Here is a 20432-nt window from a genome sequence, read left to right on the forward strand (position 1 = left end):
GGGGGGGGGATAAAAATTTAAAAATCGTTAAAACACACCAAAGATGTGTATGGCCGAGTTGCAGTTTGGAAAATTATGCACACTTGCATTCATGAAGTAAAAACATGCACGTATTTAATATAGTTTATAAGTATGAAGCTTTGAATGGCTGCAATAGGTATTTAGTGTGATAATGACCTAACCTTTGGCCTTTGGATTTCAAAAGCAATATGAATCGTGAATGTCATCAGGATTTGAAGTTTGATAAACATGCACCAGCAAGTACATGTATAAAAGTTAGAGGCAAGCTCTAATCTACAGCATAGTGAAAAAGAGACCTTGACCTTTGACCTTTTGACCTCAAAATAGGAACCTTCCTCTTTTGGATGTGATCAAAATATGCAAGTCTGACAAATATGCACCAAGTAGTGTGAAAGTTAGAGACCGGACAAGCTCAAATCTATGGCATTTAGTGACAAAGTGACCTTGACCTTTGGACCTCAAAATAAATAGAAACTTTCCTCTTTTGGATGTGATCATGTTATGTAAGTCTCACAAAGATGCACCAAAAAGTATGAAAGTTAGAGACCGGACAAGCTAATTGTGGATGCCGCCCACCTATATGTTTCTATGTAAAACTTTGATCCCCTATTGTGACCCCATCCTACCCCCGGGGACTATGATTTTAACAAACTTGAATCTGCACTACCTCAGGAAGCTTTCATGCAAATATAAACTTTTCTGGTCCGAAGATTTTTAAAGATTTTCCCTGTATATTTGTATGTAAAAGTTTGATCCCCTATTGTGGCCCTATCCTACCCTCAGGGGCCATGATTTTAACAAACTTGAATCTGCACTATGTCAGGAAGCTTTCAAATAAATTTCAATTCTTCTGGCCCAATGGTTTTTGAGAAGAAGATTTTTAAATGACATCACCCCATTTACATTTTTGTGATTATCTCCCCTTTGAAGGGAGCATGACCCTTCATTTGAATAAACTTCAAAGCCCTTCACCCAAGAATGCTTTTTGCCAAGTTTGGAAAAAGTCAAAAATGTAAAAAGTTTACAGATGAACAGACGACGGACAACAGAGGATCAGAAAAGCTCACTTGAGCTTTCAGCTAAGGTGAACTAAAAAGTAGGTGAGTTAAAAAGTTATGGCTTGTACAAACTTTGAATGAGAAGCGGAAGATTAGAAGAATCCACACTAAAACAATATGTCCCCCTTCTGGGAAGGAGAGACATAATAATAATAATAATAATAAAGTATAAATATGATCACTGTGTTTATGTGAATTGAACTTTTTTATGGTTTCTAAGGCTGGAGTATTTCCAAACAGGATAAATATATATGTTCAAGAATGGGTTTTTTCTAAACCTGGGAGTGTAGATTACCTACAGTAATTTCAGAATGTTCAATGCCATCTCTAATATACTTTAGCAATTGAATTTTACTTAAGCTATCAAAGAAAGTAACAAATTTTTTATGTCAAAATAAGATCATTAAAACCTGGTTTGTCAGTAAATAGCCCTCTCATGAATTGCATAGTCGTAAAACTTTAAAATTCTGCACTGATTCCACACCTGATATTTGCTGTTTTTTATTTTTAGAGTGCACAAGAATGATTTGTACGACTCTAATAAAGTGGTGTCTATTTATGAAGTGCTTGTTACACAAGAAGCTAGAGATCTTTGCCCTTCTCTTGCTTTGTATAGATAGTACCCTCACTCCACCCGAACCAAACAGGTGATATCAGCTAACAAGGCCAGTTTTTCTGGTGAGGATTAAATCCCACAAAAACACGTACACTATTTCAAACATTGAGTTATTATGCTGAGAGTGTTTCTAAACAGACAGAAGTAGGATGTGAAAAAAGCATAAACCCATACAACTTGTTATTGGGGCGTGACCTCTGTAGGAGGATGGAAATAGAAACATTCTCCTTTCCGTGTGTAATCATGATCTTCATCCGATATCAGTTTTACCATACTATTCATTTAATCTGAATATGTATTGCCAAGAATAATATATTTCATGATATCAAAACAGAGACAGACATGCACATGTATTTTTAAGTGCATTGCAATTTTTGACAAGATTATTTCTAAACATCCTGTATTTTGCATGTCTGCTAACATGAATCTTTCATGCGAATGTAAATTTTTCTGGCCCAGTGGATCTTGAAAAGAAGATTTTTAAAGATTTTCCCTATATATTTCTATGTAAAACTTTGTGAACAATATCAGAAAACCTAAGCCAAAGTTAGTTTTCTGTCAATTTGTTTGTTTTAAATCCTTGTTTTAAACACAATTGGCTGTTTTGTTTGCTCTGCATTATATTGAGAAGGGTACTGAAATAGGCACGGTGAGAAACAAATGAATTTTTGGAAAAATTTAGTCCATCTATAGAAGTTCAGTCACGTACTGAACATTGTCCTCTTAAAACAAAACAAGAAATGTTTTAGACCCCCCCCCCCCCCCCCCCCCCCCCCCCCCCCCCCATGTGGCAACATTGAAAAGGATCAACTTTAAATTTAGAATGTCTGAAATGACAGTGACAAATATACATCAGGGACAACCACAATACTGAGTTTGATCTCTAAAGATTAACTAAGCAGACATTTTCAAATGAGTCATGACCTTTTACCTTAATTGTGACATGAAAACCAGTGGGGGTCATCTACTCTTTAGGGGGAACCATTGTAAAAAGTAAGATGTTTGTCGACAAAGGATTAGATAATATTTTCAACAATATTTTCTTCTGTCCAGAGTAGTTTGACCCTTGATCTTTGACCTTCTGACCCCAAAATCAATAGGGGACATGAACCAGTGTAGCAAGTTTTGATGTCTATCAAACAAAGGGTTCACAGGATATTGAGCAGACAACATCTTCCTATGTCCAGAATAGTTTGACCCTTGACCTTGGACCTAGTGGCTTTAAAAAAATCTACTTTTTAGGGGAAACCAGTAAAACAAGTTTCATGTCAAGCAAAGGGTTCTTCAGATATTGAGCGAACATTATAATACTGTACAGTAGAAGCAGAATTTTAGGAAGGATTTAATTTTGAGTTATGAGATTGCTAAAATTGAATATCACTAACAATTTATTCCATATCATAGGCAATAGTTATCTTTTTTGGAATTATAAAGTTGCTAAATATGTGACTCACTAAATGTGTCTCGCTAAAAATTCCACATATACGGTGCTGTCTCCAGTTTGATCCTTGACCTTTTGACCTCCAAATCATTTAAAGACATCTACTTTATAGGGAAAACCATTGCACTAAGTGTGATGTATGTCAAGCACAAGGTTCTGAAGATATTGGGTGGACAGTATCTTCCTGTGTCCAGAGTAGCTTGACCCTTGACCTTGTGACTTCAAAATCAATAGGGCTATAAATCTACTCTTTTGGGGAAACAAGGAAACCAATTTTAATGTCTGTCAGGATTGGGAATTTGTGAGGCAAGCACCCTAACTAATAGGCTACTATAACAAGAGGAGAATGTCAGAATACACATATCTCTTTCATCCTCATAAAGGTAAAATTCATATTCAAATCTTGATTGGATTTCTAGATAGAATATATGACTTACCTTTGTAGAAGTGGTTTGTCCATAAAAGGTTGGTAATTCTGCTTCTTGGATATAGGAATTACCTCTAAATAGGAGGAGTTAGTGATGGGCTGGGAAGAAGAGGTGGTAAGGTTTTTAAAGTTGGTAAAGGGGTGGGGGTGGACAGAGTGGGGGTACCTCTTTCACATATTTTGTTACAGGAGTCAAGGGGGATTTACCTCCAGACATCACTGTTTTTGGAATAGGTGGAGGTTTTTATGACCTCAGGGGCCATCCATGCATAAGTCCCTGCAGCACTCATCCTGGTTGTCTTGGAGACCTCACGTGCCAATCCAAAGTCAGTGATCTTGAGGGTTTTATTTTCTAGGTTATCATTTTCAATCTTCTCTTTTAATAAGACTGTAAATATAAAAAAAAAATGCAAAGATTTCACTATTGTGTTCAGGACTGTCACGTCTACATAATGTAATGTGTGCACTTACAGTTAGCTTTTCAGCAAATTTAGTGCAATTGTATGTCAGATACATTTTGGTGCAAAATGCAACCCCAATTCATGATTGACTGAACTCGTTCACACTACCCATTCTCGTGTGCATGAGACATGGATACACACGACCCGATTAACATGTGCATGTCTCAGACCCGTTTGATATTCTTCAGTCTGATATTGAAAGTTTTAAGTATATCTAAAGTCTCTAAATGATGCAGTGCTGTTCCTGTAGGCTGTCCCTCCCCTCTACATATGTCCAGTGGGGATCCAAGTTAGAATAGGTCCTCAGTAGCCTTTGCGTGTCGTAAGAGGTGACTACATGTAAATGGGGCAGTCCTTTGGATGAGACTGCAAAAATTGAGGCCCCATGTCACAGCAGGTGAGGCACGATACAGATCCCTCCCTGCTCAAAGGCTGTAAGCGCCAAGCAACAGGCCTAAATTTTGCAGCCCGGCTTCACCGGCAATGGTGACATCTCCATATGAGTGAAAGATTCTTGAGAGGGATGTATGTTAAACAATATACAATCAATCAATGTACATATATATCACTTTGTTTTACAAGTTTCATTCACTGAATTAATACACACTGACAAATTGTGGTCACGTTTCCAATAATATGAAAAGCATGAGGCAGATAACTGATCAAATATTTTAGTCAAAACCACAAGAACAATTTTGATCATTCATTTACATAGAGTTTCATCGCTGAATGAAAATACACATACTTCAACCGCAATTCTGTCATTCCTGCAATTCTGTCATTCCTATCGTGGCAAATAGAGCAATTTTTGGCAGTATGAATCTCTACCATGTAGGTAAAATATTTTGATTCAGAAGAGTGACAAAGAACAAGTGTCTATTTCTATCCTATCTCATTTTGTAAAAATTGTGTTTGAACTTCCAATTGATCTGTATGAAATGGGGTGCTGATCACTGTGATAGAGATGGGAGATTACACCGTCAATTAGAAAGACACTTGAACCCATATTTCACATACCTGAGATGTGTTCCTAAATTCTTCAATCATAGTAGTACGTAAAAAATAAAACAAAAGAACAGAACACCTGCAGAAAATATACATTTTAACCACTATTAAAGTTACCTTTGACAAACCCATTTCTGAATTTTGAGAGGCATTAACTTGCGTCATTCAGGTCAGATTGTGACCTATATCTGTATAAAGCTGTGGCTAAATATATTCACAACTGTCCCATGACTCACAATTGTCTCCGATAAAATGAGACTTGAGTCACATTAAAATGCAAAGTGGTGTGTAAGTCTACCATACCATATTTGTACAAATACAACAATCTGAAGCTGTGAATTATCATGTTCAATTCCCAAATATGCAATGAATATAGTATGTTAACTGTTATCCTCTGCATTCCATTATATACTATTAATATTGAAAGACCACCCATTGGCAAGGCTTGAGACACTAAATAATTTGGGTTTCAAACATTTCTTTAAAATAATTTTGTGAGATACATGTTGTCTGGATATGCAGTGTCAGTTATCTATATAAACAAATAGTCACAGGTATTTGTACAGAAGATCAAGGCCGAACTCATCTGGTACATAAGCATCCCCCCCCCCCCCTTCCGCATACATTTCATGTCCAGAAATATTTTTTTTTTAAAATGCGAACGATAATCATTTATCTTTCAAGTGTAGAATATACAGTAAGTTATATATGTACAAGCCTTTATCATTATATAGTTACTCTAAAACATTATGATAGATGTGCTTAGTTTAAATTTATCATTATATAGTTACTCTAAAACATTATGATAGTATGTGCATTATATAGTTACTCTAAAACATTATGATAGTATGTGCTTAGTTTAAATTTGCATCCTCCTCATATGGATCCTTGGCAAATGTACAAAAATTATTAAAAAGTAAAAACTGTATAGTTTGTCCAGTCAGAATAAAACAGAAACCTGATCCACACAAATCTGGGTTTTACTTGACTGGGTTTTCTCTCTTAAAATGAATTGCAGAACTCAGCATTCTGAAAATTAATGACACCAGGACTTGTATGTCTCTCCGCCACGACTGAACCTCTTAAATATCTAGTTCAAATTGTAAAACTGAATTTAACTAAATCTTTATATATAATCTCTGTCCACTTTACTGTATTAAGAATTCCAAATAAATGTTGACTAAATAAAAACCAACCAAACTACTTCCATTTTCTACGATAACAAAATTAATTAGTTTCTTGTATTTGCGTGTTGAACTCACTTGGAACATTGACAGCAAAACAGTTGTTGGGGACATGCAAATTTACTAACTAATAGTTATAAACATACTTCATTTAATATATAATTTATAACGAATTATTGGCAATCCAATTAAAGAAATAGCTGTAACAAAAAATGCTTTATTACTTGATAATTAATTCATGACATTATTAAATACTGTATACATTACATAATGCTTGAATTCTGAAATTATTACTTCATGGCTGAATTTTGTTTTTTTCAAAATGCAGTCCACGGTCGGTGAATGCCAACTTATATATATACTATAGATTTTGGAATATTGTCAAATATTCAAAATAAGACTGCAATTTGCTTGTCAATTAATGATAATTATTTTGTGAAGACGACACCTACAGTTGCCTTTGATCAATTCACTATAAACATGGTAAAATCCCAGTGACCCTTGGGGAATTGAAAATCCCTTCATTATACATGTATACATACATTACATTCATGATATTCAACTTTGCTATAAACGGAAAAATACAGAACTTTGGCTTCCATGGGAATATAAGCATCAATTTATCATAAGTGCATGTGATTGCTATTAATGTGGTTTACTGTACTCAGAATTAAATTTACCTCAATTTAATAATTATATGTTTCAAGCAAAAATGATACTGACTGAATCAGATTCATGTGGATTTCGAGAATATTCTTTGGGTGCATTCTAAATTTTAGCCTAAATTCAATCAGATTCTAAAACAGGATATTTATATATACACCAGCAGTTTGTCACAAGTTTCTCTCATTACATTGAGATAATCAGAAATCCTAATATTTACATAGCCTACGACACCTGACCATTGTCCAGTTCAGTTTAAACATAGTCTCACCCAAAAGTGGCAAAATTAAGAGACCACAAAGAAATCAAAACTGCATATCGTTTTATTCTACAGTGGAATCCCAACATAATCCTGTCTGTCAACACATCATATTATTTCTAAGTATTTACACCTGATGATCAAGAGATGATCTTCAGTGGAAATCGGGTACAAACTTCTTCAGTCTTATCAGTGGACATCAGAGAGTCTTTGCCAATAGAAAAGCAGCCATTATCTTTACTTTTTAAACCCAATCCTGACATGGTATTGACCTAGATTTGTCAAGAAGGATACAAACATAAACCCAATACACACAGACCAGACCAGTTTGCCTGAGATTTTCTTACAGACACCACTTTGTCCCACAGAAATTCTATAGCATGCAAGACTAGATGTAAACATACAGACTTTTCTGTAACATTAACCTTTTAAAGTGCACATCTTCATCCACTAAATTTTATTCTTATCAAACTTTCCCATCTTCTGGAGATAAGCCTTTTAGATATTTTACAGGTTTTTTTATTTTTCCTTTCTTTTTTCCAAAACAGGAGTGAAGTCTTCAGAATACACATGTGTCAGCTGCATGGTGTAATTTTCACAGATTGTCAACAGATAAAAACAAACAATTCAGATGTTCCCCATTGTTCTCTCAAAAACACAGGTGACAAAACATGTATCTGTCTATGTGTATGTTTTTATAAAATTTGCTATATATGTTCTGAAGTTTCTCAAGAGTGTCTGTATACATTACGATGATCAAATGTATACAAAGAGGCTCACAACGTATATATTAGTCTCCCATTCTATTTAATTACAGTAGTTCATTTGTTTAACTAATAGCAAAACAAGGGGTCTAAAATCTATGTCAATTTATCAAAAACTACACATATTACATTAAGAAAGGTTGTGGGGGGGGGGGGGGGGATTATTTTTTGTATGTCCTATAATCATGAGGAAAACAATGATTGCAGGTTGTTTGGATGATTTGAAAATTTCTAAATACTAAGTGGATCCAATGAGTGATTATTATCACTTCATAAATATAAAATCACCCTCTTTGAAATAAAACATCTTGTGCTGAAATACTACCCAGCTACAGTTATACAGGCAGTTGGGAGCAGACGGAGGAATGGCTCATCAGACAACCCTAAACTTACACATCATTGTTGGTTTTTTTGCATATAACCAATTCCTTCTCTTGTAAAATTGAAAATTCTTGATTTACTTAATCATATCACTAATTCATATATAGAATGTACTTCAGAGTAAAGCACTTGCAATTTTACATTCTCAAAATTGATGCTGAATGGGGCATTGGTGACTGATTATGTCAAATAATTTTAGATGAGACCATTCTCATGCAATAATAAAGAACCACAGACCACAGACTACCTGTAGGTAGAAACCCTAACTAGCACCTGTTTCAATTAGTCAAACTAATGACATCAGAGGCTATAATGAAATTAACACATTAAAATGTGTGTTCATTCTGTCCCTGTATGTTATCAATAATTATACACCCACAAATGTACAATCTACCATAAGGTTTTCTCTTTGTAACCACAAACAACCCACTATCTTTTTTTTTATTATTACTAAAACTGAAACTTTGACCTCACAAAATTAAGTGATTCTTTAATAAATGTCTGCCTAATATCAAAACTGGATACACAAAGTACAATAAAATGATTAAGATGAGTGCCCAGTTTTCTGTTTAAATTTGCAAAACATTCTACTTGGGGAGTGAATTTTATGCAATTTTGTAGATTATATGTAAGTACATGTACATTCAGCTTAACGATAGGTTTAATATGTAACACACGGTCCATCACTTATGATGCATCTATCAATCATATCAATACAGCAGACAACAAGAGGCCCATGGCCACATCGCTCACCCGAGTCACTTTGGCCCATATCTAAAGATTTTCCATATATATATTCACATGTAATACTTTTGGTCCCTATTGTGGCCCCACCCCCCACCCCCAGGGGCCATGATTTTTATAAACTTGAATCTGTACTATGTCAGGAAGCTTTCATGTAATTCTCACCTTTTCTGGTCCAGTGTTTCTTGAGAAGATTTTTAAAGATTTTCCCTATATATTTGTAAGTAAAACTTTGATCTGCTATTGTGGCCCCATCCTACCCTCAGGTGTCATGATTCTAATAATCTTGAATCTGCACTATGTCAGGAAGCTTTCATGTGAATTTCAGCTCCTCTGGCCCAGTGGTTCTTGAGAAGAAATTTTTTTAATGACCCCACCCTATTTTTGCATTTTGTGATTATCTCCCCTTTGAAGGGATCATGGCCCTTCATTTGAACAAATCTGAAAGCCCTTCACCCAAGGATGTTTTGTGCCAAGTTTGGTTGAAATTGGCCCAGTGGTTCCGGAGCAGAAGATGAAAATGTGAAAAGCTTATGCCGACACCGACATTAACGGACAAATTTTGATCAGAAAAGCTCACTTGGTCCTTCGGCTCAGTTGAGCTAAAAATTAAAGTTAACAAAATACTAAAATTTCAAGAATTAAAAAAAAGGAGAGAAACACTAGTTGAATCATGATTCAACATCTTAGGCCTCCATATTAGGACCAATACATACCCTAAATATTGCAACCAGATACAAAAATGAGCTTCTTATTACATGAAAAATATGCTGGAAATGTCTTTATTCCCTCTACTGTAAATTTTATTGGCATGCCATAAACAACACTAGTCTAAAACCTCTGATATATGCCATCATGTTACATCTATGATAGTTTTACATCAATATTCTGGCAAAAGAACCAAGATTTGCAGGGCCCTCCCCTCCCTTTTTTATTGTGTCTGGAACAATATTAGCTCAGGGTGCCAAACTTTAACTGTATCTGAGTTGACATCTGTGTTTCGCACTTATATCAATGGTTTCTTGAGTGATGCACTCTTGTCACATAATCTGTGTTCTATCTCATTATCTTTAATGGTTTCAGTGGCTTCTGTGAGAGTTTAATCTATCTCCTGCATCATCTTCATTCCATGGAATATATACGTAATTGAAGTTTTCTAAGCAATGATAGCATTGGTTTATTTTTTATCATTATGCTTTCTGGTCGTTTCTCTCTATATGTTCGATACCCTAGCTGCTATTTTTGCAGAGCATGGATAAATGTACACAATCACTATTTCTATTGGGTGTTTTTGAAAAAAAATTTACCTCGTTAAAATTTGTGTATAGAGTACACTGAAACACCTGTGGTAATTCAGAAAAATAGTTGGCAATCTGTGGACTTGAACCCAGGGCCACACACTCAACCAGTGAATGTGCTGTCCATTATCGAACCACTTAACTAAATGTGGATAAATTATATATATTAACTAAACTTTACCACTAATATTTACCAATATAAAGATACTTAGTTATCATCTATTTTTTATTAATCATGCTCCAATAAATAACGAACTAATTGATATCACATTAAATTATCTGCATCAACCAACATTGGAAGTGTGTTCTATGTGATTGCATCCTTCGCTCCACTGAAACAAACATCAAGCCCTACTATTTTGAAGAAAATTTTAAAAGTCAGATAACAAAAGGCCCATGGGCCATATCGCTCCTTGAAGTCACCTAGCCCTGTCGGAGTTCCACTGTTGTGATTTTCAAAAGAATTTTTTTAATTTTTATTCCCAGGAATTCCGAAAAAAATTTGACCCCATATTGTGGCCCCAACCTAGCCCCAAAGGATCACAACTGAACATGAATTCACATAACATGGGAATGCCTTAAACACCAATATGAATAACATGACCTTGCTGATTTGGAGAAGATCAAGGTCACAAGGTTAGAACTTGGTGAAAAAAAAAAGGTTTTGTCACAATTAAGGAATGCAATATATTTGACTTATGAATTAAGTCATTCACTATTCAAAAATTGTGAGCAAAGTTGAAAGTTTTGGAATTTGGGGGTCAAACTTCAAGGTCAAGATCACAATTTAGGTCAAAGATGATATATAAAATGTAAGGCATTACTATATAAGGAATCCAAACTATCAAATGAGTTCATGCTTATATGCACATCATCTTTAGAAATCATTGTGCTTTTTATACTTCTCCATTAAAATACTATTTACCAGCAATCTAATTAAAATTAGATCCTAGCTAGTATCATCCACTCATCTACTATCACTACATAGCTATGTGTAGCAATGGTGGATGAGCGGATCATATGATCTAATTTTAATTAGATTGATTTACCTGATGATAGATATATTGGTTTGACTATCATACACAATTGATTAATTTAGAATACTTTTAACAGGAGATTTAGTTTTATCACAATGAGATTTTCTATTTGAGTTCTAAAAGAGCAAATGAATTTTTTTTCAAATAGGGCTCATTGCTCAATGTAAGTTGTGCAAACAGTTTGCCTGCTTGATGTCCAAGAGCATAAAGAAGATCTAAAATAAACAGATCCTGGAGTGTGCTACTTCATCACTTGCACAAAACGGTATGAAACAATTCTTGCATGAAACGCCCATTCATAATAACCATGTATACACTTTGCCTCCTTGATGTATTGAAGTTATGAAGATTTTCTAAGATATAATGATGTATTTTTAATATATGACCAACATATAGCTTCACCCTGGGTCATTTGATAAATATGAAACCCTGCACCCTGGGGTCATGAACTTACAGATTTTGGCTCATTGTTCATTCTAATCATGCAAACAGTTTGAGTGCTTGATGTCCAGAAGTAGAGAAGATTTTTATAGATATAATGCATTTTTAACATTTGACCTGCAACTTAGCCCCACACTAAGGCCTGAACCAAGGTGTCAAGAATTTCACAGTTTTATAGGTAACAGACTTATCGCTTTTCATCCCAACAGTTTGACTGCTACAGGAGTAAAGATATTTGAAATTACATTAATAAGCATGGTTTTGGCCACATCCCCTTAGGCCCTAGGGAGGCAAAGTCCATAAAATGCACATTTTTTTGTTCCCCTTGACTAATTGGCCAAATTTTAAAACTGATGCAAAACGGATGAGGAAAACAAATAGTGATAGGTCCAGTGACCTAAAACTTCTGATACAAAATCGTACAATCTTATCATACAAATCATAAATGCCACTTCCCTGTGGTAAAACATAAAAGTAACAGCTTCCTAATGCAAGTGTTCTCAATTTCTTGGTTCTCTGTGCATCTATTTATTGGTTCCCTCTTCACTGACTGTCAATCTCCACCATAGACAAAAAAGGCAATTATAAGCAGAGTTTATTCATGTATTGTAGCAGTCTATGAATCTATAGAGTATCAGGCCTCAGTCAACTCACAAACCATATAACTTTTGTTTGATTAAAGACTATGTCACTCTCAACATGTTAAAGGTCTGAATTTCTTTCTAATATGGAAATCTTTTATATGATTGCTACTAGCTGTCCTCATTATACAGAAATGTCAATGGCAATCACATGACATTTTCTATTTAAATGAAAAAGAATGCATTCCCCCCTCCTGATGTGAATATGTGAAAGCCCTGCAACAGTAACTGGTATAGTACAACATTTTGATTGTGTTTGCTTTTGATATTTCTTTACAAATTGTAATTAAAGCCAGTTGCTTATGTGAACACGCTGCAATTGTACACAATGTGCATATGAATCTTGATAAATATTATATGTCTATTTTCACGTTTGGTAATTAATTCTGACAGAAATAAAATGTACAATGTAAATATAAGTTCTAAATAAATCCAACTTTTTTTTACAAAATATACACGAGGGTATGTACTGCAACATTTCACACTGGATACTTTTCATGAAGCGCATGGAAATACAAATAGTTCTCTACTGAAGATCATTCATTGTTATTAATATCTTCCATAATGTACAATAATTTATTTGCACAAACTTTGAGTGAAACAGCTGTCTTGCAAAACTCAAGCGCATATCAAATTTCATGCACTTTTATAGATAATTTGGTTGGTCTTAATTGGCCGAAAAATCTGATAGAGAATGAGACCTATAGAGTTATCATTCAAGGTGTTGCCATATGCACATATACACACACATTGTCCATCAGGTTTTCCAAGTGAATTAAAAATACCTGCTGACATGATCCTTAGATCATCTTCAAACTTGACCTACTAAATCAACACTCAGATAAAAATCAATCATGTCTCTTTAAAATTGATATATAATGCAGGCCAACAATACACCCGGAACTACCACTGAAACGTAATCTAGACACTCATCCGAGGTCCAGTGCACTTGTTGAGGGCCCAGGTGATTAGATGAAAATTACCCACACGATTTTCTGACTATTGTATATATTTCATTAAAGTTAAGCAGGACACCTGCAATTTTAACCCACCATTTCACAATTATAATATCAGACAAAATCATATCTTTATTTTCAGTGTCCCAGCATGATGTCCTAAAATAATATTGATGTAATTGTTAACACATTGTGTATAGATGTGTAATGCAGAGATGAGCTTAAAATACAGTGTGCAAGTCTTTTGAGTCATAGATGTATGTAACACAGAATAAAAGCTAACAAAATAGAAAGCCTGACAGAAAATACATGTACTAAGGAAGCAGTGATCAGCTCTGATTAACACATGATGTCTTGCTATGATGCTATCTGAATTTAAGATATGGGAAAACAATGTTGTAAAACAAGAGGTAAATTATCTCTCAAGATTTCATTACTTGATAAGAGACAATGTATATAGTAAATGATTGCATTCCATTAACCCCTCAAAATGCAGTTGAGTAAGTGCCCAAACTTTATTTGTTAATGCAACTTAGCAATTAAAAAATATATGCCTAATCAATCAATTACTTAGAATGTTCCATGATCATGATGATGGGAGTGACTGAAATAAATTTCTTAACTTTACATCATGTAAATATTCTACATGCAGCTTCACTGAGGGAGAGAAAAATTGATTGATTGATTGTATCTTGTTAACGTCTCTCTTGAAAAATTTTCACTCATACGGAGACATCACCAAGACCGGTGAAAAACTTCAACTTTAGACCTTTGCTTGGTGCTTACCGCCATTGAGCAGTGAGGGTACTTTAGCATGCCACATCTACTGTGACATGGGGCATGCGTTTTTAAGGTCATCTCCGAGGACCCATGACATTCACGCCTGATGCCAAGCGTTTGACGATGGAATTGTCACTACCTGTTTTCATGACTTGGGTATAATGTCGTGGCCATGATTTGAACCCCAGCCTTCCACATGCGAGGCGAACGCTCTAACACTCTTAAGACCACCGCGGTGCAGGCTGAGAAGAATTAAAACTTCAAAACCATAAATAAATTTCAGAACTCTTGGATAAAATGTATACTATTAAGAAAACAAATGTTGCAAAGCAGCTTTGTTGGTGCAAAATCCTAAAGGAAGATTGTTGAAGATTTAGACCCAAGTTACCATTTCTAAAACTGAAAAATAAGACATATATTTAATTTTAGCTACCATTTTCCCCCATTCTATTACCAACTTTTAATAAATGTACATGCACATGCAGCATATATAATTCGTAACACACATTAAAGCAACAAAGAAAATATTTACAATTCACAGTAAGCTTTTGGCCATAATACTTCTATCAGACCAAATTATTTGAAGAAATTTTTTTTCTCAAGATACCATACAGTAATGTGTTCAGTAAAACTCATTTATGCTACATCTTTCCCTCCAAGAGGCTCTTCAATAATTTAAGGAGGAAAAACACACCAGAGAAAACTGCTACGTGAAAGTGGAGGATATGTATAATCATATTTTGAAACTAAAAACTTAAATATTTACCGATTTTAGAATTTTCAGTAAAAAAATGAAGTTTCAGTAGAAAGTAAAAGGTTACTCAGGAAAATGAATTTGAAAAACCCCGAGAGATAGAAATAAAGGATCTACAGATTGGCAGCAAACCAATGAGCCATTAATTAGTAATTACCACTATGCAACAATTTGCAACAAACTTTAAAAGCTAGGAGAAGGAATACATTGCTAAGGCCATGACAATTTGTGATCTAGTTCATCGGATACCCTGCTTCTATTTGTAATAAATCCAAATTATAATATTATCAAAAAATAATATCCGCCCGCATGTCCAAAAATATCTGCGTAAAATATTTTCGACTTTTAACAACAAACGCACAAACAACTTTGATGCATGTGGCTGACAAATGACAGAATCACGGGCTCTCGAGAAATTTCCGAACAGTGTAATACAGTGTTTTAAGTTATTCATGATGTCTATCTTAATATGTACGATACTTCATAACACTGGATTGGAAGTTGTTCCTTATACTGCAATCGAAATGGAAGCCAATGAAAATTTTGAAGCGCTATTCAAAGCATACGATTGAATGATTGATTATATATATTGTTTAAAGTCTCTCTTGAGAATATTTTACTCCACATGAAGACGTTATCATTGCTGGTGAAGGGCTGCAAAATTTAGGCCTATGCTTGGCGCTTTGAGCAGGGAAGGATTTTTATCATGCCACACCTGCTGTGACAATTGGGTCTCAATTTTTGCAGTCTCATCCGAAGGACCGCCCCATTTATTCGCCTCTTACGACAAGCAAGGGGTATTGATGACTGATGACTATTCTAAACCGGACCAACAGTTAACGACAAATTCACAAAAGATTTGGTGATTATTTATTATGTGTGTTCTATTAAAATTCAAGAAAATACTAAAAGCAATGCATTGGAGATTTCAAAACTGGACATGTCCCTTAAGCAATATGCATAGATCTGAATTGAAAGTTTGTAGTAATGAAACTAAAGTAAAATTCTTTAAAAAGACCTTATCAGTTAATGTTGCAAAGTACATGTATTGGATATGAAGAAAATAAAGTCTTTGAAACCTGAAATACTTATCTATTGTAAACTATATCAACAATGTTGAAAAATATTAAGTTCATGTGGTAAACAAATGATATATGATGATTTTAGATCTTTTATTTTTAAGCGCTTGCTTTTTAAAGCACACCTAATTCAATTAAAATTATTTATATTTATTGTATTCGCTTGCATCTTAATTTTTAATTTCCAAAATAAAAAATAATATTTGTGAAATAATTTCGCCCTCTCGCCTCATTTTTTTTGTTTGAAAATCCGAAGAACTATTTTACTATTTGGTGTGGTCTAACATTTATTTTTCAAAAGAAATCAGCATTTTATGATGAATTGATGTGTTATTCCTCTTTAATAACAATTAATTAAAACCAAGATTGTAAAACTGTGATGTCACAGTCACAGCCCAAGGTGTGGGAGGCATTTCAGCGCTTCAAATCATAGACATATTAAATCATACTACAATACCGTGGCAACAAAATTATAACTACCAACTTTTCAGGTAGGGGGTCTTGATTGATTCAGATTGATTGTACATGTATATTGTTTAACGTCCCTCTCGAGAATATTTCACTCACATGGAGATGTCACCATTGCCGGCGAAGGGCTGCAAAATTTAGGCCTATGCTCGGCGCTTACCGCCTTTGAGTAGGGAAGGATCTTTATTGTGCCACACCTGCTGTGACACGGGACCTCGGTTTTTGCGGTCTCATCCGAAGGACCGCCCCATTTAGTCACTTCTTACGACAAGCAAGGGATACTGAGGACCTATTCTAACCCAGATCCCCATGAGATGCAACATACATTGCTTAATTCTGTAGATATTTACATACAGGTAGTACGTACATTACTTAATTCTGTAGACATTTACATAGGTAGTGATTGCTCCTTCGCCAAGCGCTCAGTATTTCGTTTACATAAGTTTTGTTTCAAGTCAAAATCACTAGTCTACTTAATTGGATAACATGAGCATGATAAGCTTTTTAATCTATCTAATAGATAATGATTCGCTGTTAAAATATCAACATATACGCACAATATAACGTGTTACCCAACTGACATTAAACAAATGTTCCCACCAAAAAGGGAAAAAACTTCATGTTTCCAGCTCTGAATAGTAAGAATATATAAATCAGACCTTTGGGTCAAATCATGAAAAACCAGTGAACTGGCCTAAAGGTTACAAATTTAAAATCTGTTGCTGCGGCTAATAGACCACATACTAAATACAGTAATGCATATGTTGATGTTACATGGGAGTGATTTCACAAGACTTAATGGGGGGGGGGGGGGGGGGGGGGGGGGGGACGACGACACATCAGATAAATCTGACATGGTTGGAAAGTGAATGATATGTACAACAACATTTTGAAATTGAAAAGTAGAAAATCTGGGGGGAAAAATTAAAACTCCTTCTAGACTTGAACAGACACACTACAGATCAGCAATCAACACATTAACCTGCTAGGCTGTAGTCGCTGTACGCAGCTTTAGCAATTTGATTTAAAAGGAATATACACATAATGCTGATATTTATTTTCAAAAGGAAGTCAGTCATTATGATGACATATTATTACTCCTTTGTGCATGTCCTCCCATTATGTGAGGGTTGTCATAAGGATGAAGAATTTCCTGCTGTCTGCCACCCACATTAAGCAGAAATAAATTCACTAACAGGATCTAAGGACAATTCTTTAAAATGTCAAAACTTGAATTTTTTGTTTATTCTGAGTAAAGAAATTATACTTTTAAATTCTAATCATAAACGACTTTATATCAAATCCTTGCATTCATAGAAGTTGATAATAAAATGTTTTGATGAAAAAAATGTTTTTCCTGCCTACATACCTTAATTTTTCAAGGCTGGAATAAGTAACACAAATAATTCCTCTTGGCTTAAGTGAATGTTTGATTGATTATGTGTTTGTTCTACATCAAACTGTTTTCACTCACATTGAGAGGTCACCTGTGAGCTGTAGGTGAAGTACCACAAATTTAGACCTATGTTTAGCGCTCAGGGCCGTAACAGTACAAGTTCTTTAATATGCCAATGCCTCCGTTACTTAAAAGTCATATGTGACCTCACCTGTGATTCTAACTTATAAATGCCAAGCTTTTGGTGATGGAGCAATTACTACCTATGGCCTAGTTTGATCATGAACTATAGTAACTAGAGTTGAACCATACTGCGATCGAACTGCCTTTGGTCGAAACTGGAAGGGGTGTCACTGCACATGTCTGGTCTACCACACAGCAACCTGTGCTTCCAAAGTGGTTGGACTTTAGCAACTAGACATGCGTACTGAAGTTCCGCAAGCAAGCTAGGCATGCGCAATGAAGTTTCGAAAGTCAACTTACACGTAACAACTACTATGGTTGACGATTGAACTTACTTTGGTTCAACTTTAGTTACTATAGTTGATGATTGAACTCAGCCTATAATGTGAATGATGTCTTAGGTTTGAAGCAGCCATGGCATAAGTAGGGCTCTCAGCTTATAGCTTCCCAGGTGTAAAGCAAACACTAGGTTCACAACGATGCTTAGAAGAATCCCGGGAAAACACAAAATGCAAGCCCATACTTCAATTTCAAATTTCTTTCAACTAGGCTTGCCTTTGCCAATGAGCACACTGAATTTCAAATAATCATCTATTCATAAACTTTAATGCTTTGTCCACAATCCCTCAATTTACCTTACAAGTTGTATGACAATAATATATCATCAACAGTTTAAAAAACCATCTATAATATCGGCAATGTTGATGTCTCCATATCAGTGAAATATTCTTGAGAGGGATGTTATTCATATTCAATCAATCAATCAATCTATAATATGTCATTATTTTTTAAGATTAATAATTCATAGGACAAGAGATGGTGTGGTTTTATATCTCTAAACTAAGGGAGTTGCCTGCTATAACCTTGACCTTGGATATGACCTTCAATTCAAGCATGTGTTTCATCTCACTGTCAGGAATATTTCCAAGAATTTCTAATCATTGTGTAAAAGGAGTTCCATCCTGATGAAAAGGCAGACAAATGGATGGAAAAACTAGACAAGCAGATAGATATCCAAGTGTCCATTAATTGTCCTGTAGTTAACAAACTAAATGAAATGAAGTGCAACTTTTCTCAGAAGTGGTTATAGTAAAAGGGTGGAAGCTGAATACATGAAATCCATGTGAGCACTATAAAGTGTACACCTCAAATCAATACAAGCAATAATTAATGAAGACCACCTATGGGTAATAATAAACAGATTAAAGGGGAGTCCGTCCATCATCACATAGTACAATCAAAAATATCACTCTTCGGCAAGAAAAAAACCCATTTGCAGCATAATTATTTTTGACAGAGAGAGCCCATTCTTTGTCAGATACTAGGGGAGTGATCCAGAACATCTCCTCCTTCACATTTTGTGTACTCATTGTGTACATCTTCTTTTCTGGGTTTCTCTGTGTTGCTTCTTATTGTTGCTATTTTTACTCCCATCATTCCTATGATTGTTAAACAAAATTTCCTTGTTGTGAAGGGGGTAAATCACTACTACTTCACTACCAAGGTCATACTACATCAGCAAAAAATAACCTTACATTTTAAGCATCTCAATTGCACATCAAGTCAATTTGTAAACTTTGTTTTCTTTGTTTGCTCAATACCAGCAGTTTATCACAGTATTATAAACTTACAGAGTTGACCATGGCATGGTTGAAATTGATACATCTACCCTAAGTTAGCGATGCTGCCATTCACTGCGCTGCATGCATATCAGCTGCAACCGATTATACTATTGGCATTGTGATGTCACAAAGACAAGTTAGATCTTTCAACTTTTCTTGGGATGATCATATCTAGTAAATTTAGGAATATAAATGTTACTATAATAATATAATACATATGTAAACAATTACATGTACTGACTTTCGCTTTGGTTAATATACACTTCCCCTCAGTCTATATCAAGCTTTTCCATTTAATATATGATTTAATAATTAATCCCTAGATTTCTGATTAGCTGAGAACCAACATTGACCAACAAACTAGAAAAATTAGAATGTTACAAAGTTCACCTTTCCACTGAGGTAAATGCAACATTTAAAAATGAAAACTCGCACCTCTAATAACATCTCACAAGGTCTTGCACTCTAGCTGTAAACGAAAGACTAGGTTCTAGTAGCTGGTTTCAATGTTTTAAATTATTCATCAACCCCACCAAAAGTCAATTTTTGTATTTTAATAATGATATTGACATCACTATGAACAAGGTGGATATCACAATTCAAGTCCAACCAATTACAATCTACAAAAGGGCCATGAAATCATTCATATTCAAACAAGCACATGATTGATTGATTAATGTTTTCCGCCACACTCAACAATTTTTCAGTTATATGGTGGTGCCCAGTTTTTTTATTGGTGGAAGAGAGAACCCA

General features: G+C 34.8%; 1 protein-coding gene across 2 annotated transcripts in view; it reads right to left on the reverse strand.

Annotated features, from left to right (window-relative positions):
• Positions 1-20432, reverse strand: part of LOC125649771 (mitogen-activated protein kinase kinase kinase 11-like) — a 51582-nt gene that overhangs the window by 22548 nt on the left and 8602 nt on the right. The window contains exons 1-2 of one of the 2 annotated variants that reach the window (XM_048877516.2): positions 19689-19845; positions 3771-3951 (exon numbers count right to left, since the gene is read on the reverse strand). In XM_048877516.2, the coding sequence (XP_048733473.1) occupies positions 3771-3951; positions 19689-19722 (215 nt within the window). In that variant the 5' untranslated portion in view covers positions 19723-19845. Of the gene's footprint in view, positions 1-3770; positions 3952-19688; positions 19846-20432 lie in introns of those variants that run through there. The other variant, XM_048877515.2, reaches the window with a different exon arrangement.

The sequence above is a fragment of the Ostrea edulis genome, chromosome 5 (assembly GCF_947568905.1).
Source record: "Ostrea edulis chromosome 5, xbOstEdul1.1, whole genome shotgun sequence".
Taxonomy (NCBI): Eukaryota; Metazoa; Mollusca; class Bivalvia; order Ostreida; family Ostreidae; genus Ostrea; species Ostrea edulis.